The sequence below is a fragment of the Semicossyphus pulcher genome, unplaced genomic scaffold (assembly GCF_022749685.1).
Source record: "Semicossyphus pulcher isolate SPU_LCO1_2020_fin unplaced genomic scaffold, fSemPul1.0.p SCAF_10, whole genome shotgun sequence".
Classification (NCBI taxonomy): Eukaryota; Metazoa; Chordata; class Actinopteri; order Labriformes; family Labridae; genus Semicossyphus; species Semicossyphus pulcher.
Window position 1 is genome coordinate 7,956,585 of NW_027211604.1, and position 20,677 is coordinate 7,977,261.

Sequence of the window (20,677 nt, forward strand, 5' to 3'; positions counted from 1 at the left end):
ATGTCACCAATTCAGCACTTCTGAATAGCATTTAACACACTTTTACAAATGAATTGTCCTTTATCTTTCTTTATGTAATTACTAATACTTTATTAGTTACTTGTACTGAATGACATTCGTGTGGTTGTAATAATTTGCACTTAAATTAGCTCATTATCCTGTTTGTCTCTGTATCTCTTTCTGCATGCCTTGCTTTTGCTGCATTTATGATGACAGGATTTCAGGAAGCAAGTCAACTGTGAGGTCGACCAAAGGTTTCATGTAAGTAAAGGCAGACAAAGGAAATGAGCTCTTTGCATTAAGTTTAAAGCTGTTTGAAACAACCGACCGAAGAGGTGCATTAAATTAACAAGATCTAAAGACGGTGAACAAATGGCTGCAAGTGGAAGCAAGTGCTGCATACTGTTCATGTTACAAACTTCTTGATACAAAGAGAAGGCTTACTTACCTCGCAGAGCAAGTGTAGGAAAGCTTGCCCGCTGCACTGAATTAGGGCTGTCAAAATTGGCGTTTGATTATCCTTCTAAAAAAACACACAGGTTCGAACTATTTGAATATCTAGTTTTGCGCAATATGTCCACAAGAGGGCATACAAATACAACGAGGCTTCCTGCACCTTACAAAATAAACAAATAAAATAATTAGGTTGCAGTAGAATGGATGCTCCGAGCGAGCTGTGCTGTGACTTTAAAAAGAAAAATGCATACATATACTACACCTGTCTGTTGTGCTGGGAGTGAGAATCTCTCCCTTTCTGGCCGGGCTGAGATTTGAAACCACACGCCACACGATTGGTATATTAGCTCGTTTCAGCTAGATCAAAGTTAAAGGGCCAATTTTCAACCTCAGTCCTATTAAGCTATTATGGGGAGCTAATGACATTATGGTGGGAAAAAAATGCAATTTGGCTCCGTGCCTTTGGAGGACGATATCCGCTTCTGCGATGGGCCCTGGAAAACCTTCGCCAGACTGCGTAAAACGCTTCATCTGGCAGAGGCCAGGGAGCTTGCTAAACTACACTTCCTCAGTCTAGAATGCCCACCTCCCAAGTGTTTAGTTGAAAAAAAAAACACATACCGTAAAATGTAACTATTTGCTCCGTGAGGTGCCTTGAAATGCTGCCGGCTCTCCTGTTTTCCCTCGCAAACATTCCACATTTATAAATGAGTCATGTCTCGTTCAAAATTGTCAGGTTTGAAATATAGACTGCAGACCTGAAGGTTTTTTCCACGATCCACCGGTATATTCTCGTTGTATTTCGGATTCTGTACCGCTCTGAGCCGTTGCCTGCAGCGAAACGGTAGCATTTCACCCCAGCGTCTCTCATTGGGCCGTTCCTTTCCGAGGGAGGGGCACAATGCATGCTGGGTGTTGTGGGAATGTAGAATGGGCGAAAACCACGAGCTGTTTGTACAACTTTCTCCACAGCTATGGCGCCAATTTAAAATATTATTGCTTCTATCGATTACAGAGAACACCAGCTTTGACTGACAGTGGCTTCTTTCAAGGGAGAACTGCTCCTTTTAATTATTAACTAATAAAGTACCATTCAAAGATGCTCCGTAGCCAAAAGAGTGCGTGCGAGTATATATACGAGAACAGAGGAGCTGGCGAAACAGCCGCGGTAGTGCTGATGTTTTTCACATCGAATAATAATTTTAATAATAATATCAGTTTTTTTATTACAATTCGGTTATATAGCTACAGTTTAAAGACATTAAAGCCCCAGAACCATCAACTCATTGCATAGAATTGAATGCTAAGTAAGACTTAAACCCCCGATCACAGTTTTGTGTTGCTCTTCTTGTTTTGCTGTAGACCACAGGGCTGCAGTCATCTTTCCAGTGTTGACGTGTTATCAACAGAACAACCACTACAGCATTTGAGAAGACGGTGATAATGACGGGGATGAAGCACAGGATTAGATTTTGAGAAATGTCCCGTTCGTTTGCCTCCGCTGTCATCTTCACAATAGGCTTTGATTTTTCTTTTGACGGCACAAAAGTCTCTGATGAGAGCTAATCATGCTCTCTGGTGTCACCATCATTGTGTGGCCCTTTAGTGCACCGTTCTATACGGTTACCAAGAAAATCTTCTATCTCAGTTCGCAGTAATGTGTAGGGTGTGTTTGATGCGTAATCACAGTGTCAAATAATGTCTGTGGAGGTGTTGCATTGTGGGAAAGCTGATGAGAGCATCTCCAATCGGTCTGACATTGTTTTGGCAAGTGGGACACTTCATCAGATAACGTCAAACAGGGCGACTACCGCGCATTATTCAGAGGATCAAACGTCTCTGCAAACAGTGGATGTTTTATTCATTAGCATAGTGAGTGCTGCTATATATAGCCGGTTATCATTATTATGTGAGCTTGCTGTCTGAGTGAATACACAGTGATTCCCTGATAGATTACAGCAGCTACGCAGCAGACAACCCACTGCATGTAGAAAGAGGCTCTTATAATCACTGCATAATACTTCATACCTGCTGATGTAGCTGTTTAAGCTATCCCATAACAGCTTGTTATCCCCTGCTATAACAATGCTTATAGTTGGTAGATGGCTAACTGATTGGGTATGCTTACAGCAATGTGTTATGTTATGTTGACATTGTTTTTCTTTCCATATCTTTCTTGCTATTTTCCCCACAGAGAGAATTCCCAAAGTTTTTCACATTCCGTGCGAGAGACAAGGTGAGTTAATTTTTGTGCTGCTCTAGAAATTAACATATCTATGTAAGAGATGAAGGGATTTATACCCAATATACATGCAGATAATTACAAATGTATCCACAACCTTGAAAATAAAACAGATTTATAGACTTCCCGTAGTCTGGAATTGCATTTAAAACCATGTAACAACTTTTCTCCCCTTTGGCAGTGCTGAATTTAGCTTTATCACAGTCAGAGATGGCTCTTCCTCTCCATTAACCCTGATAGTTTCACGATAATAACACCACAGAACTCATTAAAGTAATCAACTCTTTAATAATGTCTCCAATTTAGGAGAAATGGCACCCATTAGAAGCTTTACTGTGTCGCTCTCGGGCATCGTTCTACTCTTAAAACAACTTGAACAACTAGAATTTGCCAGTTTGAAATACAATGATGATTGTAGATAACTTTATTGTAGTCGTTGAACATGTAGTTGTCTTGTGTGTCTGTTTGTGATCGTGTCTTGCCTGTTCCTCAACAGTTCGAGGAGGACAGGATCTATCGTCATTTGGAGCCCGCTCTCGCTTTCCAGTTGGAGCTCAACCGCATGCGCAATTTTGCCCTGACTGCCATTCCATGTGCCAACCACAAGATGCACCTGTACCTGGGTGCAGCCCGCGTGGAGGTGGGAACAGAGGTTACAGACTACCGTTTCTTTGTGCGAGCCATCATCCGCCACTCTGATCTGGTTACAAAGGTGAGACAACGGAGAACAAGGAAACTTTTTAAAGAAGTTTACTGGAGGTTTGGGATTTTCCAACACTATTTTAAGGCCCCTGTTGACAGCTTTATATTTCTGTTCCTTCACCAGGAGGCCTCTTTTGAATATCTGCACAATGAGGCCGAGCGTCTGCTGCTGGAAGCTATGGATGAGCTGGAGGTGGCTTTCAACAACACGACTGTACGAACTGACTGCAACCACATCTTCCTCAATTTTGTCCCCACAGTCATCATGGACCCATCAAAGGTTTGTGAAAGCATCCCACACACACATATCTCTTTCACGCTGTGAGACCACAGCTCACTCTTCTTATGTTTCTCTACAAACTTCAGATCGAGGAGTCTGTGCGCTCCATGGTGATGCGTTACGGCAGCCGTCTGTGGAAGCTGCGCGTCCTGCAGGCCGAGCTGAAAATTAACATCCGCCTGACTCCGACCGGAAAGCAAATCCCCATCCGCCTCTTCCTCACCAATGAATCAGGCTACTACCTGGACATCAGCCTGTACAAGGAGGTCACTGACTCCCGAACGGGACAGGTGGGGCCCAAAGACCGACAGGTGGGGCACTCATACATCGTCCATCTCATCTGCTTTTTGTCCACTTGCTGGTGAAGGGCTTTAGTTCCATCCTGGAACCCTCAGCTCCCAGAATGCAATTACCCAGCCGCTCTTGTAAAGTAAATTAAGTTTTTAGTTTTTACACAGCAGTATGTAAAAATTTGGCATTAAGATTCATTGAGTGGGAGTACAGATCCAGTATGTTGTCTTGCCCTTTGCCCGGTGGACAATTCTATGAGTAATGTCCTTATTCCTCGCAGCTGAGCAGGTAAGTTCCTGATCATCCAAACCACAGACTGTATATAAAGATGGACGACATGACAGCTCCCTAAAAGTGAAGCCAAACCCTCTCTATCGCCCCCTGCTGACTGGCTGAAGTATAGGTCATAAAGCCCACCTACTCCATGTTAACAGATGGGACATGAGTCAAACTATAAAATCAAAATACACGTCTAATACATTTTTCTCAAACATGGTTTCTGTCATTATAGTTAGAATAATGAACATTTGGACGTAAATCAGCATGTTTATTTTTAATTACATATTTGATGCTGTCTGTTCCGGATTAGCAGAGTAGAGGAGGAACGGCAAGAGGAGACGTAACTAAAACAATCACTACAGTCAGTGAAGTTTACATATCTTTGAACGTCTGCTTCAGACCAACACAAAGAAGCTGTTCTGCTGTTAAATACGCCAACATGCGGGATCTTTGCCGATTTTTGTTCAGTATGTTCAGAAGTGGCTACGGTGGCTCCGCCTGCCGATCTCTACTGCGCATCTCTGCCTCCAAATGACGTCACCATTTCAAGATGGCAGCGCTCGTCACGGGGGATATTTTGGCTTCAATTTCATACAATGAGAGCAGATGGAGACGTGTCGTCCATCTATATATACAGTCATTGATCCATACACCTGTCCATCATCACACCCATCCATTGCTGTGTAAGTGTTATAGGCTTTGGTAATTTAAACACAACAAAAAGAGAATGCCAATGATCCTGTTTCACATTTCACATGTTCACATTTCTTGCCTTTATGTTTGCTGTTTGGGTGCCTTATCAGTGCCATGATAGTAAATGTGAGACATGTTCAGTTTGGGTTTTATTGGAGGATTCGAAACATGCTTGAGCAAAAAACCTGCTGCATTTTGTGCATCACGAAGAAAACTGAACTTGAGTTTAGAATAAGTGGAGATACTGTGGGGGTCTGTGTGGAGTGAGAAGACTTTGGGATACAAGGACAGGCTGTTGAGCTTTTTTAGAATGGACCTAATTTACCAAAACGTCTGTGATTGGCAGTGACTGCATAAAACTGTAACCACTTCCTGTGTACATAAAGCACCCGGCATGTGTTTATATGTTTATTCATTTATGGTGTGTGGAACAAGGAATGTTGCATCATTCTTGATTATGTTCAAGAAATGGGTATGACTTATCATCCTCATCATCATTTTCAAACCCATATGTTGCCCATGTTTTTGAAGGGGTCAGTTCATTTATAACTGTAAAGTGACTTTCTCTGTCTCTTCTTTCAGATTATGTTCCAAGCGTATGGAGACAAGCAGGGGCCGCTGCACGGCATGCTCATCAACACACCTTACGTCACCAAGGACCTGCTGCAGTCGAAGCGCTTCCAGGCGCAGTCTCTGGGCACCACCTATGTCTATGACTTTCCAGAAATGTTCAGACAGGTACAACACAATAATCTCTGCTGAGAAATAGTGGTTAGTCAGATTCAAATTATTCTGTCAGCATAATCTGACTGTTTAACTTCTCAGGCTCTGAAGAAGCTGTGGCACTCCAGCCAGACCTTTGCCAACTTACCCAAATGCCCTCTTCCATCTGAGCTGCTCACATTCACAGAGCTGGTTCTCGACGCCCAAGGTCAGCTGGTGCAGATGAACCGACTGCCAGGGGGCAACGAGGTCAGATATTTATTTTATATTTAACATGAATACAGACACAAACAAAACCTCCTCTGTCCTTTTCTTTCAGAATCTGCAGTTTCCCGTTCATGCAGCAGGTGTCTCTGTGTTTCTTTGGCTGTGTTCTTAAGTGCCTGTTAGATACTTTATTGGTGTGTGGTAATGCTTAATACATCACTGAAAGAGCATTCAGAAATGATACAGGTGTCTTGTAATTCTATTTAAACCATGAATAAAATGCTGCAGCCTGAATCAGCCATGGACCATGACATATAGAATATTGATCTTGTTCCCAGCTACATCATTTGCTCGTTCTACCCATAAAATCATAACTTATAGAGTTTAAAAATATGTCTACTTATTCAGTATTTATTGCATTAAAGCGCCTCCGTTTTCTCTATCCAGATTGGCATGGTGGCGTGGCGGATGACCCTGCGTACGCCAGAGTATCCGGCGGGACGTGAGATCATTGTCATAAGCAACGACATCACTCACAAGATAGGGTCGTTCGGGCCCCAGGAGGACGTGTTGTTCCTGCGGGCCTCCGAGATGGCACGAGAGAGCGGCATCCCGCGAATCTACATCGCGGCCAACAGCGGCGCCCGCATCGGGCTGGCGGAGGAAATCAGACACATGTTCCACGTGGCCTGGCAAGATCCGACTGACCCCTACAAGGTCAGCCAGCAAAGTCACAGAACATTAGATTTGTTTGTTTTAAGGATATTTGTGTTGAAAAGCAGTTTGTTTGTCCTTATTTGCAGTTTTTTTTATTATGGTATCTGATTTTTTCTTTGTTTTTACCCCACCTTTCAAGAGATTAAACCTGAGTTTTCTGCTTGTATTTCTGTCTATTATATCTAAGCAGTCATCTCTATGCTCCCCTGCAGGGTTTCAAGTATCTCTACCTCACACCTCAGGATTACAAGAAAGTTTCAGCCCTGAACTCGGTGCACTGTGAACATGTGGAGGACGAGGGAGAATCCAGGTATATCTTCATATTACATATTAGCACTTAACTTTGAAATGCATTTGTAATATCACACAAGTATGCATGACTCCACAGGCTAAATCCCATGAGATTACATCAGAGGTGACAGCTATCCGAGGGTCACGTCTTGCTCTGAGTGAATATATGTGTCGTCATGCAGGTACAAGATCACTGACATCATAGGAAAAGATGAGGGCCTGGGTGTGGAGAACCTGAAAGGGTCTGGGATGATTGCCGGAGAGTCCTCTCTGGCTTATGACGAGATCATCACCATGAACCTGGTACGACCGAAGTGGGCACGCACGCATATGTAGTTACCATGTATTGGAAGCTTTAACAGGATCGTGTTGTCTTATAGGTCACATGCAGAGCCATAGGGATCGGGGCCTATCTGGTGAGGCTTGGACAGAGGACCATTCAAGTGGACAACTCTCACATCATCCTCACTGGAGCTGGAGCTCTCAACAAGGTAAGATTATCTGCAAGTACATATTTCAGCGCAACACAAAGACAGAAGTGTTTTAAATTGATGAGCTGTGGTATGATTGTGTGCAGCGTGCCCCTCCTCCTGTAACACTGAACATTCACCAAATGATTTATCTCTACATTGAGGCAATTGATGAATCTGCATTTTAATGAGGAATCTACTATTAATATTCATTAGTTTCCTATGTTTTCAGCTTAATGGGAGTAAGAGCAAACAGAATTTTAGCGTACGAGCTCTGTGTGTTTAAAACTTCAGAAAAATGCAGGTTCTGATTTATACAATTACAGGGTAGGATGGTGTTTTTCTAACAACAGAATGAAATTAGAAAAGTGCGGTATGATTTTGGAGCTGTTCCAACTCGGTGATCAGGCCTCCTCCCGCCTCTCTCTCCTTCCACCAGGATCCCCTCTCTCCGATCGTAGCCACAGGCCCGCCTGCCACTCAAGGGCGGAATAATTGAAAGCGAACCATGAAGTTGTATTTGCATAGAAATAGAGTGACATGCCGGGGGCTGCAGTGCAGGACACCCATATCATTTGTTTTTAATCAAAATGAAAAGTTTTGCTGAGGCAGATTGTTTTTACTGCATGCAGTTGATTGCTGTGCGCGTGTGTGTCGGCACGCCTCACTGCCTCCTCTTGTCTTGCTTTCCATCCTCTGTCCTTGTCAGTGCGTTAAGATGACTCCATTTCAAATTAGATGACAGACTGCAACATGACAAATCATGCAAATGGACCCAATGATGGCAAAGCTATTTGCTGGGAGCTCAATTGTTTTTAGATGGCCTTGCTGTTTAAGTAGACCCGCAGTAACGGTTACTGACAAGCGTCAACAATGTGCGAGTGAAGCAGTGGAGGAAATGTTTGCGTGTTATTGTGCTTATTCTAAAATTGCAGATTTCGCTCGGGACACCGGCGAGAAATAGGGCCATTTTTTTCTGCACATTTATCATGCGGTTTCCTGGCTATTAACTGAAACTTAATGGAGAGCAGGAGGCCGCCACCCTGAGATCATCATTTCATTAGCTGCTGGAAAGCTCTCATATTTTCATGGGGAGTGGAGAGTAACTACTAGCATAAATACCCCAGTGAGCTGTTACATCCAGTTTGCCCCTCATTTTCCTCCTCCCTGTGTTCCTCCTCCAGCATCCCCTCCTCTCCTCTCGGCTGCGGAATCTTAATGAAGCCGGCGATGGCCGCGGGCGCAGGGGCTTTTTGTGTATGTCAAGGTGACTGCAATGTTTCTCGGGGCCGCGGGCTCTCCTGACAGCTTTAGGAGAGTGCCCCAGATTTGTAGCCGGATACATAACCATTAATGGTAATAAAGAAAGTAAATGATGGCTGGAAAGGTGAGAGCTGAGGGTAGAGATTGAGCTCCGCTCTGATTTTTATGGAGCCATGTCAGGGCCCTGCCACCTGTTCCAGGCTGCTTATGAAAATAGGGTGGGCTGGGAGTGAGGTTTTATGGCTTCAGGTTGGCATAGGGGCAGCTTTGAAGGTCCATCCCACCGTTATATAGCAGCCTCGATTACAACTGGAAGAAGGAGGATTCAGAATACACAAGACAACATAAAGGGATGATAGCCGTTTAATGAGTGCTTGGATAAGAAAGAGTCTGTTCGGGAAAATCCCCAGGAATAGTCTCAGGTGCTGCCATCCACCTGTGTCCGCTGTGGTAGGGAGATTTCTGTTCTGCTGATCGTCTGTATTGAAGAGGCAGTGGGCCCCGTGTGTGTCAGGGTTCCTGCTGTTACCCAGGTCTGTGTCTGAGTGCAATCTCATTGATCCAAAGCTCACCAGACCAGAAGCCTGGTGACAACACCTCCTGTAGTCAGCCATGGTGCACAACATGAACAATAGATTAACTCTGTTTCCTCCACTGGAGGCCAGAGAGAGGAGGGGTTTGGAGAATAAATCCACAATAAATGAAATTGGGCAAAAAGCTGCTGCCCCAGTTTACGAGCAGGTTTCAAGAGCTAGCGTGTCCCCTCAAATGTTCTTGTTTACTTGCATGGTACAAGAAGCCACAATTGAATGAAAGTCTCAAATTAAACACCGAAAATAATTAATCTTTTCATCCCTTTTCCCCTTTTCCCCACTACAGGTGCTGGGCAGAGAAGTTTATACCTCAAACAACCAACTGGGCGGCATTCAAATCATGCACAACAACGGAGTGACCCACAGCACTGTTTGTGACGACTTTGAGGGAGTCTTCACGCTGCTGCAGTGGCTGTCCTACATGCCCCTGGTAATGTTTGGCTGTTGGTGTGAAGAGTATGCTGCATGTATCATTGTGACAAAAGCTGTTTTCATTAGAAACTAAAGATATTTCCTCTCTTTAGTGTAAAGCGAGTCCGGTGCCCATCCTTAATGCAAAGGATCCCATAGACCGGCCAGTGGATTTCGTGCCCACAAAGGCTCCCTATGACCCTCGCTGGATGTTAGCAGGACGTCCCAGCCAGAGTGAGTGTACAGTCCAGTTTTCATTTCAACAACACAATGTGACTGTATCATTATTAGGTAGGTAGAGAAAAGTGTATGTGGCTGTAGTTCTTTAGATACTGTTCAGGTGGTTGATTTGTGATGGCAAATTTTGAATAAGTAAATATTAAATACACTAGGTAGGAAATATGTATTACCTGTCTCTCTTGCATTCAAGTCGTGCTAAAACTGGACTGAATTTTGATAATCAATTCATTAGCCCCTATTCAAATTATCAATTATTAAGCAGAAATCAGTTGCTGCTCCATTGTTAAGCTTTTATTGGTTTATATATCACTGTTAATTAAAGTAATAATCTTCAAGATTTTCATTTAAATAAATGTCTGTAAAGTCACTATCTATTGCAAATGAGGTAACACAATGGTGATTGAGCCTATGGCCCACTGATGAAAGCCTTTGCATTTGCAGTATATAGTATTAGTACAGACTAGGTGTCTGTGGCAGCATTCATTAAAAAAAATCACAAGCAGCGCCCAGTTAGTGACGCGTTTCCATCACCCAGCAGTGGTTGGTCTGCCAGAGAGGGTAGGCGGAGCTAAGCGGTGGCTTTTCCGGTCTCTCCAAGCTTTGCGAGTAAACAGTAATCTACTATGGCTGAACAAACAACTTCAAAAATAAGTGAAAATCCAAAGAAAAAGAAACAAATTCGACGCTCAGATGAAGGCAAACAGTCTAAAAAGGAAAGCGACCGTCAGCGAGGAAAATCAAGAGTTACAACCGGAGCCAACAGTGGACGATACACATGCAGCACTGTCTGGATATCTGGGAAGTGTGCTTCCGCAATTACAGTTTATCGCCATAGGTGCCGCCAAAGAGAACGAAACTGAGTTCTTCCAGAATATAACTTTAAATATCTTTACATTTTCAGATTTGGTGATGGTTCCAAGCAAGTTATTTTGAGTCATCCACTTGGACTGTATTTACATGTTATTGACTAAATGGTCAGTGTCAGTGATTAAGTAGTCATTCAGTTAATCCTTAATGATAACAATCACTACTTGCCTGCAGTCATTCTCTAGTACAAAAAGAAACAAGTGGCGGGCTCAGTTGTGTTGAAAGGTCTTTAGCCTTATGTAGCATCTTTGTTCTATTTACAATCATGTTTTATGCACTTCTTTGGCAAATGTTTCTACTAATCATTAAGAAACTAAAAGAGTGTGGCGCTGGTTTTGTTCAGTTGGTAGAGCAGGCGCCGCACGTACAGAGGTTACAGTCGTCGACGCTCTGATCGCAGGTTCAACTCTGAAATCCGTCTGTCCTTTACAATAAAGGCAAAAAGCCCAAAAAATATATATTTAAGAATAAAACAAAAAGAAACTGAAAGAGAAACAGTGAAATTAACATCCTGCTGCTGAAGGCAATATCAAGATAGCACCAAAAGGGATCCAGTGTGTTTTACACAGTGGGTCAGGACTGAGCAGGTTCCACATCAGAGTAATTACAGCTTTGAGCAGCACAGAGATTGGGGGACTGTGTGGGCAGCCAGTCAACTGTCTCTGGTAGTGATGAGTGGAGAGGCTTAATTGAATGGTAACCTCCCCGGCTGGGCATGTTTCTCAGAGTGTGCAGGCAGCAAAAGAGCTGAGTAAGCCCGCTTATACAGTCATCCATCATTCCTGCTGCCAAGATTACAGATTCTGAAGGAAAAATACACAACTCTGGACTGCATGAGGATTAAAGCCAGGGTTTTTAAAACACTATGGAAAGAGAGAATATTTAAAAGAGAAGTGATTTATTTGCATTGCCAATTAGCAATAATTATCTCCTCTGCAGCTCCCAAGGGATCCTGGCAGAGCGGCTTCTTCGACCAGGGCTCCTTCATGGAGATCATGCAGCCGTGGGCTCAGAGCGTGGTGGTGGGCAGAGCCAGGTGAGTGTCCCAAATGACACGCTGCCAGTAATGAATTTCTTCACACCATAAATGTAGTCAAGGTTGTTTTGTAGATGTCGGCACTGAATGGCCTCTCTCCACAGACTGGGTGGGATTCCTACAGGGGTGGTTGCCGTGGAAACCAGGTCAGTGGAGCTGTCAATCCCGGCCGACCCAGCCAATTTGGACTCGGAGGCGAAGGTAAGGGCTCGCTCGATGAATACAGGCCAGCTTGAAGTGTCATCCAAATGTTTATACGGTTACAAACCAAGATGCTGATTATCCTATTTCTATATGTAGATCATCCAGCAGGCGGGACAGGTGTGGTTCCCTGACTCTGCTTTCAAAACAGCCCAGGCCATCAAGGACCTGAACAGGGAGGGCCTGCCTCTGATTGTGTTTGCAAACTGGAGGGGCTTCTCTGGAGGAATGAAAGGTATTTCTGCTCCTGTTGTGATCAGCAGAGATTTTCCAATACCAATTTTTTCTTCCAAATTATGATTGTTTTTTCCTCCCGATACCGATATCAGATGTTGTGTTTCAGCCGACACTGAGTAAGGAAAATATACAGCTTTATATTAGGCCTACTCGGTTATGGCCAAAATGATAATCACAATTATTATTGATTATTAATCACGATTATTTATTAATTTTAAGGACACATTTTTTATGTACTTTCACTTTTAAACTAATAAAGCAGCGCTCTCAGGTCAATTTTGCGTGCTTGCCCAAAACCGGAAATACCTCCAAACAACCGATGACGAGCCGTTACGGGGGACCGGCATTTTGGTATAACAAGTGACCTGCTCTCTTCCTGTTTTAGCGCAACAGCAAGCAGCGTTCAAAATGCGACTTAAAAGAGACATAACAGATCAGTATATGTTGAGTGATGAAAAACATCAATGAGGCTTTCACGAGGACAGCTACGTATTCTCTTCCCGTTTTCAACAGCTGCTGTAACTACGACAACCACAGACGCATTCGGCTGAAAGTCGCCAGTTAGCATGGCCACTCGTTGAACCGAAACACCGGTCTCCCCTTCCACTCTAAACTGCCGCTGCATGACGTGACGTCTCTCCTAAAAGTGAAGCCAAAACCTCTCCATCGCCCCCCTTGGGGAGTGGCTGTAAGGTTAGGGAGCGCTTGATTTGATATGCAGCAAAGTTTTCTACAGGCAGAGCACGCTTTTTAAACGTCAGTATCGCCGCCAATCAAATATTTAATCGTGGGAAGTCAGAATCGTAGTCGGGATTAATATTTGATTAATTGTGCAGCCCTGCTTTATACTACTTACCCTACTTACCCCATGTGATTGTATCGCCTGGCTCAGGATAAACATGAACGAATACATACAGAGAAAGCCATAGAAGTTTATTTTCTTATTAGATAGTTAGTCATAAGTGAAAAGGAATATAAATACATCCCCTCTCTCTCTCTCTCTCTCTCTCTCTCTCTCTCTCTCTCTCTCTCTCTCTCTCTCTCTCTCTCTCTCTCATTCTCTTGTCCACTGAAGAGCAGAGATACTGATTTTATCTGGTGCTTTTACCAGTTTAAATTGCTAACATTTAGCTAGCTTTGACTCTCCGTTAGCACTGCACTGTTGTTGTTTTCTGTTGTCAACTGTTTTTTTTCCAGTGGCAGCCATATTACATACATGGTAGCAGAGCAAAGTTACTGTTTTGGAGCAGCAAAGAAGGACAAGTCGACTATTTGAGGCCTCATAAATTATAATATCCTATAGGGGCATTGAAGGGCTTATTCACCAATGCCTGAAACATATTTTAGGGGGTACCAAGAGCATTTTTTTGAGAGTGGGTTTTGGAACCACCTCCAGTGGGACATTCAGTATCTTATATGAAATTCTCTGTCTCAGATATGTACGACCAGGTGTTGAAGTTCGGTGCCTACATCGTGGACGGGCTGAGGGAGTACAAGCAGCCGGTGCTGGTTTACATTCCCCCGCAGGCTGAGCTGAGAGGAGGATCCTGGGTGGTCATAGATCCCACCATCAACCCTCGTCACATGGAGATGTACGCCGACAAGGACAGCCGGTGAGTTGGACTGAAAAGGGAAAGAAGGCAGACTGAGCTTCATCTTCATCAAACCGCCTTTACTCACTTTCATCTTTCTGTCTCCAGAGGGGGGGTGCTGGAGCCTGAGGGAACAGTGGAGATCAAGTTTAGGAGGAAGGACCTGGTGAAGACCATGAGGAGAGTGGATCCAGTCTACACGGGCTTGGCTGAAAAATTGGGTGAGTCCTCCACTTCAATTCTAATTATAGCTCTTCAACAGTGTCTTCATCCCCTTCGGCCTCGTCCTCATTTTGGTACGGAGCGATACATCAGGTGGGAGCGTGTGTGTTTTCACTGTCGCTCTTTACTCGCTGTTGATTGTATCATCTTCTCGGGTTCTCCCTGGGGAGACGTGTCAATCACAGCCTGCTCAGATCAATCACCAGCTCTCCTGTCTCTCCTGCACTGCGTATTGATTTTCCTCCAGGCTCAGTGGAACTGTGGTCCGATGCTGTGTGGGCTCGGGGCGTTGGATGAACTGGAGGAATGGGGGGTTACTGGGGAGGGTTTGAGAGGATACAGATTGGAATTGACAGAAATCGGTCTTTGGTGACAGCCACCAGGGGTTTGGGGGATGTAGTTGCCAGGAGATCATTTACAGATGCATACTCATGGAGAACTGGATTTTGAAGTTAATTGTATTTTAAGGGAAGCCAACTATAGAACCCCACTACATGAGGGCTTTTGTTTTGAAACTCCAACAGGAACCCCAGAGCTGAGTCCCCCTGATCGCAAAGAGCTGGAGACCAAGCTGAAGGAGCGCGAGGAGTTCCTCCTGCCCATCTACCACCAAGTGGCCGTGCAGTTTGCAGACCTCCATGACACCCCTGGTCGCATGCAAGAGAAGGGCGTAATAACGGTGAGCACTTTCCCTTTCTCTTTCATGCTGCCCACAGGGGAGAATCAGTCTCACTGCTGCCGCACCTGTCTGGTGAATAATGTTTGGTTTCACCGGGCTGTAAGACTTGTCCTCATAATTATCTTCTGATGACCCTGGTCAATCACCTTAGAAGCTGCCGAGCAGCCTCAGGCAGGCCCCATCTTATTTCGAGCCTTCTCAGTCCCATCCTTCACATACAAGCTTACAGGCTCGACTCACATGACCAGAGGGGTCTTTAGCTGATGGATGGCAGCAGGGGTATTTTGTACACACAGTGTGGGCCAGAAAGAACTGGTCTGCATGTTCAACTCAAGCACATCTCCGAGGGTCTAACAATCCAAAGAATCTTACAATTCTTTTGTGTTTGTCTATCTCAGGATATCCTTGAATGGCAGACTTGCCGTCAGTTCTTTTACTGGCGTCTGCGGCGTCTGCTGCTGGAGGAGACGGTGAAGAGGAAGATCCAGGCGGCAAACGGCGAGCTGACAGACGGACAGATTCAGGCGATGCTGCGCCGCTGGTTTGTGGAGGCCGAGGGGGCTGTCAAGGTATAACCCAACACATATTCATAGGCTGTGTTCTGTTAATCTGAGTGGAGAATATAGCTTTTTCATTTAAAGGGCCAGTTCGCCTCTTTTCAACCTCAGTCCTATCATGCTATTACGGGGAGCTAATGCCATTATGGTGGGAAAAAATGCAATTTGGCTCTGTGCCTTTGGAGGACGCTATCCGCTTATCCAATGGGCCCTGTAAAACCTCCACCAGACGACGTGAAACGCGTCATCTGGTGGAGGCCAAGGAGCTTGTTAAACTACACTTCCTCAATCCAGGACGCCCTCCTCCGATGTCATGTCTTGTTCAAAATCTTCAGGTTTGAAATTTAGACTGCAGACCTGAAGATTTTTTAGACAATCTCGTCGTATTTTGGATTCTGTGCCGCTGAGTCATTGCCTGCAACGATCAATGTCTTTGACTGTAAAACTGTAGTATTTCACTCCAGCGTCTCTCGCTGGGCCGTTCCTTTCAGAGGGAGGGGCGCAATGCACGCTGGGTTTTGTAGGAATGTAGAGTGGGCGAAACCACGAGCTGTTTGTACAACTTTCTCAACAGCTATGGGGCCAATTTCAAATAATATTGCTTTTTAATAATATTGCTTGAACAAACACCAAAAATGAAAATGTTGTTAACACTACTTTACCTAATTTCATACTTTTTATGACTAATGAAAAACAAACATTAGCTTGTACAGCTTCACTTGACTGGTCAGTTTGAGGTCAATAATGAGCACATATTTACATAAAATTTAAACATGATTTTTTTTTAAAGATTATCTTTTTGGCTTTATTGTATAGGACAACTGAAGAGAGATATGAAATATGGGGAGAGAGTGGGGAAAGACAGGACAGGACAGGACAGTGCGTCGAGGACTGTAGCCTCTGTACATGGGGCGCCTGCTCTACCAACTGAGTTAAACCAGCGCCCCATTATTACTACTCTTTAAAATCCAAGTGTTGTGAAGCCTAGAGATAACTAACTGTAGGCAAATAACTATAGGACAGTTCGGTATTTGTAGTATTGATTGACACTTGTCCTTTTTACTAACTTCTATCTAGATTTCAGTTCATATTCAGAGTCTTCATATTCAGTCAAAGCCAGAGTTGAATGATTGAAAGAGTTGAAAGACAGTATTAAATTGCTACTTCTTAAGTCTGAGTTGCTGCTCCTCAGTGTATATTTCCAGGTAAACACCTTCTTTACCCCTTTTGGAATTATTTCAGAGGTCTTTTTATCCTGAACCTCCTACTCCATCTCCACAAGATAAAGAAGTAAGCATTCCTATTAAATAAATGTGATTAAAAACAGATGGACTGATAACTGGAAAATAAACATCCTTCAGAGATACATAAATGCTTTTCCTTCCGGCCCAGTCTCAGGCTCAGAGGACCTGCTACTGGGCGAACAGAAACTGGCCCTGCGTTTGAGATCTGCTCATAAGTGGGGCCTTCTTGTTAGCTAATGCATTACCCCAATCAGGCCTGGCTGTCTTAAGCCACAATTAATCACAGCCCTGGCACGTGCAGATAGGAGAGCAACACGCTGTTTCTTAATTAAAAGCAAACAGATTAAAAATGATTAATAAGGGCATTAAATGTTCTCTTGGACCTCAAGCAGGACGGTTCATAAAAAAAGGCAAGAGCCCATTATACCCCTCAGCCCCCAAATCTTTGCTAAGCCCTCCAGCCGGGCTTTGTTTGGGATCAGAGATGCCAGCACTCATGAATACTAATTTCCCTACTAGGTCCAGTCAACAAGGCAGGAGGCCCCCACTTAATGCCTCTCCATATCTATTGGTGTTGATGATATTAATGTTTATTTCTTCTATTTTATCATACGTAAGTTATATTTGTTTCCTGCATCCACAGATTCATCTCCTCTCCTTTAACACTCTCCTCTCTGCATGTTACAGGCCTATCTGTGGGATAACAATGAAGACGTGGTGGTATGGCTGGAGAGGCAACTGGCTGAAGAAGAGGGCGCGAGGTCTGTCATCGACGAGAACATCAAGTACATCCGCCGAGATCACATCCTCAAGCAGATACGCAGGTGATCATTCTGAACCATACTGAGAAACGCAACTTAAACTGAGCTTTCCTTGCATGATTGTGATGTTTTCTTTCCTTTCCAGCCTCGTTCAAGCCAATCCTGAGGTCGCGATGGATTCAATCGTGCACATGACCCAGCACATCTCACCCACACAGAGAACCGAGGTGGTCCGCATCCTGTCCACTATGGAGACGGCCTCCTCCTAAAGAGAGGGGGTGGAGCCAGGCCTCTCCTCCCTGCCTGGCTGGCTGACGCACAGCCCGGGCAGAAACCGCAAACCAAAGGAGCCTGCCTCAGCCACACCTGGGCCCTGAGTGAGACCTGGGCTGGAGACTGAGGCCGGAGGAGCCAACGTGAGGGTCTTTGGCAGACGCCAGGTTACTGATGAATCGTTGGCAATGATTCTCAATAAGTAAGAGTTAAGATGACTGACAGTTATAACCATTTATAAATGTACTTACATGTATGCTTTAGGTGAATCCATGTGTTTTGTATTCAAGTGCAATTGAAAAATGACTAAAAAAAAACTACTGATTAATATACAGTTAATTCCTTGATAATCAGTGCGCTCCATTGTTTTGAACTGGAGTCTGCACCACAGCTAATCCAGAATGTTGTCTTGCTAAAATGCACCTTGGTTTGTGACATATGCTTGTTGAGATTTGCAAGTATTTTGATGACCAACTCGACAATGACAGCACATGAGAAAGAAAAGCGGGGGGTGTTACACTCCTGAGCAGGGAGCACTTAGTTACTGAACAAAGACGGGGAACACTACAACAGATTTGGACAGGAGAGCCCAGCAGGGAGCAGGGACGAGGTCCCTTTTAGACCCCGACTGTTTCACAGTTTCCCTGCAGTGAGCGACGGGCAGCTCTCCTCACAACAAAACCACAGCTGTCCCTTCTGTTCTCACTCGCACACAGTGCACACACATGCTGCTGTAGACGCACTTTACTGCTTAGTGTTCCTTAAAATCCACCCAGAGTCACACCAACGCTGTTTGAACTGTTGCATCCAGACATAACACAAACATACACACGCACAAAGAGATACAAGCAGTAACAAACATGGTCATTTGTAACGGTACTACACACTGAGCGGAGGATCTTGTGGTTGTTTAGAAACATCCTCCTTTTTTGACAACTGCTGTGTTTGCTCCTGAATCCAATCATTCACAGTTAAGGTTTTTTTTATTTATTTTTTAACAAAAGTAATATTTTTGAATTTACAAAAAATGTGACGGTTCAATCTTTAAATGTGTGTTTGTGAAAGAACTAAGACTACTATTCACTGGACTTACATGTTACACATCAGATATGGTGTCTCGTTTTAACTGTAATCCACACTAACTGTCCTATTTAACGTTTGTACTTCATGTTTGTGAAATGTTACTTATTTTTTATTATTAACTGTTGAAAATGATGCTTGAGTTCGTTACCAACCGACGAGCAAAATGTTGCAACTGTGTCTTAAAAGGATTTTCTATCATGTAATAATAGAAAACAGCACTGTAATGTTGACTTCAATATAGATCATTGTGTCATGCTCTGCTGTTAGCAATGTGAAATGGCTTCATGGTCCGTGCTGTGCCTTTTATGTGCTTGTATGACAAATAGTCCAGTTGCTTCATAAGTAACTGGTTGTTTCCTACATGAGGATGGAGAATTCACAGGGATGAGCTCTAAGTGTATCTGCAAATTTAATAAAGCTTATTAAACTTATTTTGAGTGTTTTTGTGGAAAAACTTTATTGCATTTAAAAAAGTAACAAGGCGGCTTTAACAAAACTCAAGTTTTCAGGAATTTGCATTCATTTAATTTGTCAATTATTTTTACATACTGATGATCCCCGGGTCGGATAACAACATCACTGGAAGCCTCATTAATTCCAGCAGCCAGAACAAAGTGAATTACTCTAGAGAGACATTTTCTGATTACTCGAGAATGATAGTCTTCCCGTTCCTCAATCCACACACGATTAAAGCGGCATTTTCTTCCTGGCTTTTAAACTTCAACAGTATTAAGGAGGATGAAGCAGATCAAACAAATATTGAAGGGATCCATCTCATCCTTCCTTTTATTTTGTCTCTTTCCCTCGGCTCTGTCAACTCTAAAACCATCCCACCAACAAATATGTAAGGCAAATTGAGTTGCATGCACCCAATACCCACCACAATTATAGGAGGCCCAATAAGAAAATGAGTCATTTGGATGTATAATTGGAAATGTGCCTTGCTTGGTCTCTGCGGTCTCCCAGAGGGTTTTTGCTCATTTGTGGTAGCATGCTAGGCCGGCTAATTCTTTTAATCGCTCACAAACTGCAGAATCAGGGGTTTTTTTTCAACCACTGGAGAAGAGGAAAGTGAAGTGTTGATAAAACTAGTAGAAACTGTTCTTTCTCTTTCTACAGAGTGTATCAGAAGTGTTGATTTATTCTAAAATACATTTAGTTACTACATGGTTTTGTTTGCCTGTTTTTGGTCAAAGAAATATCTATTAAAAAAAGGAACCAAGAGTTTAAATTCTGATTGCCGAGTCACAGCGACTGCTGGTTTCAGGCAGAGCAGAGATGGGAGAAATACAGTAAGAAATATTAATGGAAAAAAGGGAGAAAATCAGTGTCTGCTATGAGATTGAAATGGAGGCTTTATGATAGCGCAGAGGGGAGACTCAATCATGCATCTGAGGCGGCCATAATTCCACATCCACACGTCTCAATGACTTGACAGCACTTGAGAGACAATGGCTGTGACCCAGTTGCAGGATTCCAATTAGCGGGGTGTATGCAACAGTTGAGATGAAAAGGGAACAGGGTCTTTACAGAGCCCCAGGGCTGTCTGATTACTGCCTGAAAACAAGAGTCTTCTGCCCGTGACAAAGAGTACACCGACGGAGAGGGAGAGAGAGCGCCAGGCCCCAGCTGTTCTTCATCTCTCCAGGCGGAGGATTCTGAAGAGCTCATCTCATCTCCGCCTGCCTGCCTGCCTTTTTACATTTCAACCAGATTGGGAAGTGCATAGCGGGCCAGTCACACTGAGACACTTGTAATGTGTCTTATGAGTTGAGAAACGGTTGAAAGTTTTTTTCCCTGCCAGTCTTTGATAGAAACAAGTGACCTCTGGGTGACAAGCCTGCATCTGTTACCTCAGGACAACCTCACATGCAGAATGTCTATGGTTTTACATGACACTAAACTGATGAATTTTACCATTTTCCTTATATGTATGTGTGTATGTTTAATGAGGTAGCCTATATATTTTCCCAATAAAGTAGGTATACCTGTATATTTCTTGTTACCAAGTTAAAGACGGTTTTATTCTACCAACGTTATGATTAAAATCTGTTTTTGGTGGGGTAC

At 43.7% G+C, this 20,677-nt stretch overlaps 1 protein-coding gene across 1 annotated transcript in view; it reads left to right on the forward strand.

Moving 5' to 3' along the window:
• The window catches only part of acaca (acetyl-CoA carboxylase alpha), a 34,851-nt gene extending 15,810 nt beyond the window's left edge, over nucleotides 1-19,041 (forward strand). The window contains exons 34-55 of the mRNA XM_069675313.1: nucleotides 217-261; nucleotides 2,651-2,692; nucleotides 3,195-3,410; nucleotides 3,525-3,680; nucleotides 3,767-3,991; nucleotides 5,526-5,681; nucleotides 5,769-5,915; nucleotides 6,321-6,590; nucleotides 6,803-6,900; nucleotides 7,064-7,184; nucleotides 7,262-7,372; nucleotides 9,494-9,637; nucleotides 9,732-9,852; nucleotides 11,665-11,761; nucleotides 11,866-11,962; nucleotides 12,062-12,197; nucleotides 13,635-13,812; nucleotides 13,900-14,012; nucleotides 14,538-14,692; nucleotides 15,091-15,261; nucleotides 17,181-17,317; nucleotides 17,400-19,041. Of these exons, the coding sequence (XP_069531414.1) occupies nucleotides 217-261; nucleotides 2,651-2,692; nucleotides 3,195-3,410; nucleotides 3,525-3,680; nucleotides 3,767-3,991; nucleotides 5,526-5,681; nucleotides 5,769-5,915; nucleotides 6,321-6,590; nucleotides 6,803-6,900; nucleotides 7,064-7,184; nucleotides 7,262-7,372; nucleotides 9,494-9,637; nucleotides 9,732-9,852; nucleotides 11,665-11,761; nucleotides 11,866-11,962; nucleotides 12,062-12,197; nucleotides 13,635-13,812; nucleotides 13,900-14,012; nucleotides 14,538-14,692; nucleotides 15,091-15,261; nucleotides 17,181-17,317; nucleotides 17,400-17,523 (3,060 nt within the window). The 3' untranslated portion in view covers nucleotides 17,524-19,041. The remainder of the gene's footprint in view (nucleotides 1-216; nucleotides 262-2,650; nucleotides 2,693-3,194; nucleotides 3,411-3,524; nucleotides 3,681-3,766; nucleotides 3,992-5,525; nucleotides 5,682-5,768; nucleotides 5,916-6,320; nucleotides 6,591-6,802; nucleotides 6,901-7,063; nucleotides 7,185-7,261; nucleotides 7,373-9,493; nucleotides 9,638-9,731; nucleotides 9,853-11,664; nucleotides 11,762-11,865; nucleotides 11,963-12,061; nucleotides 12,198-13,634; nucleotides 13,813-13,899; nucleotides 14,013-14,537; nucleotides 14,693-15,090; nucleotides 15,262-17,180; nucleotides 17,318-17,399) is intronic.
• The last annotated feature ends 1,636 nt before the right edge of the window (nucleotides 19,042-20,677 follow it).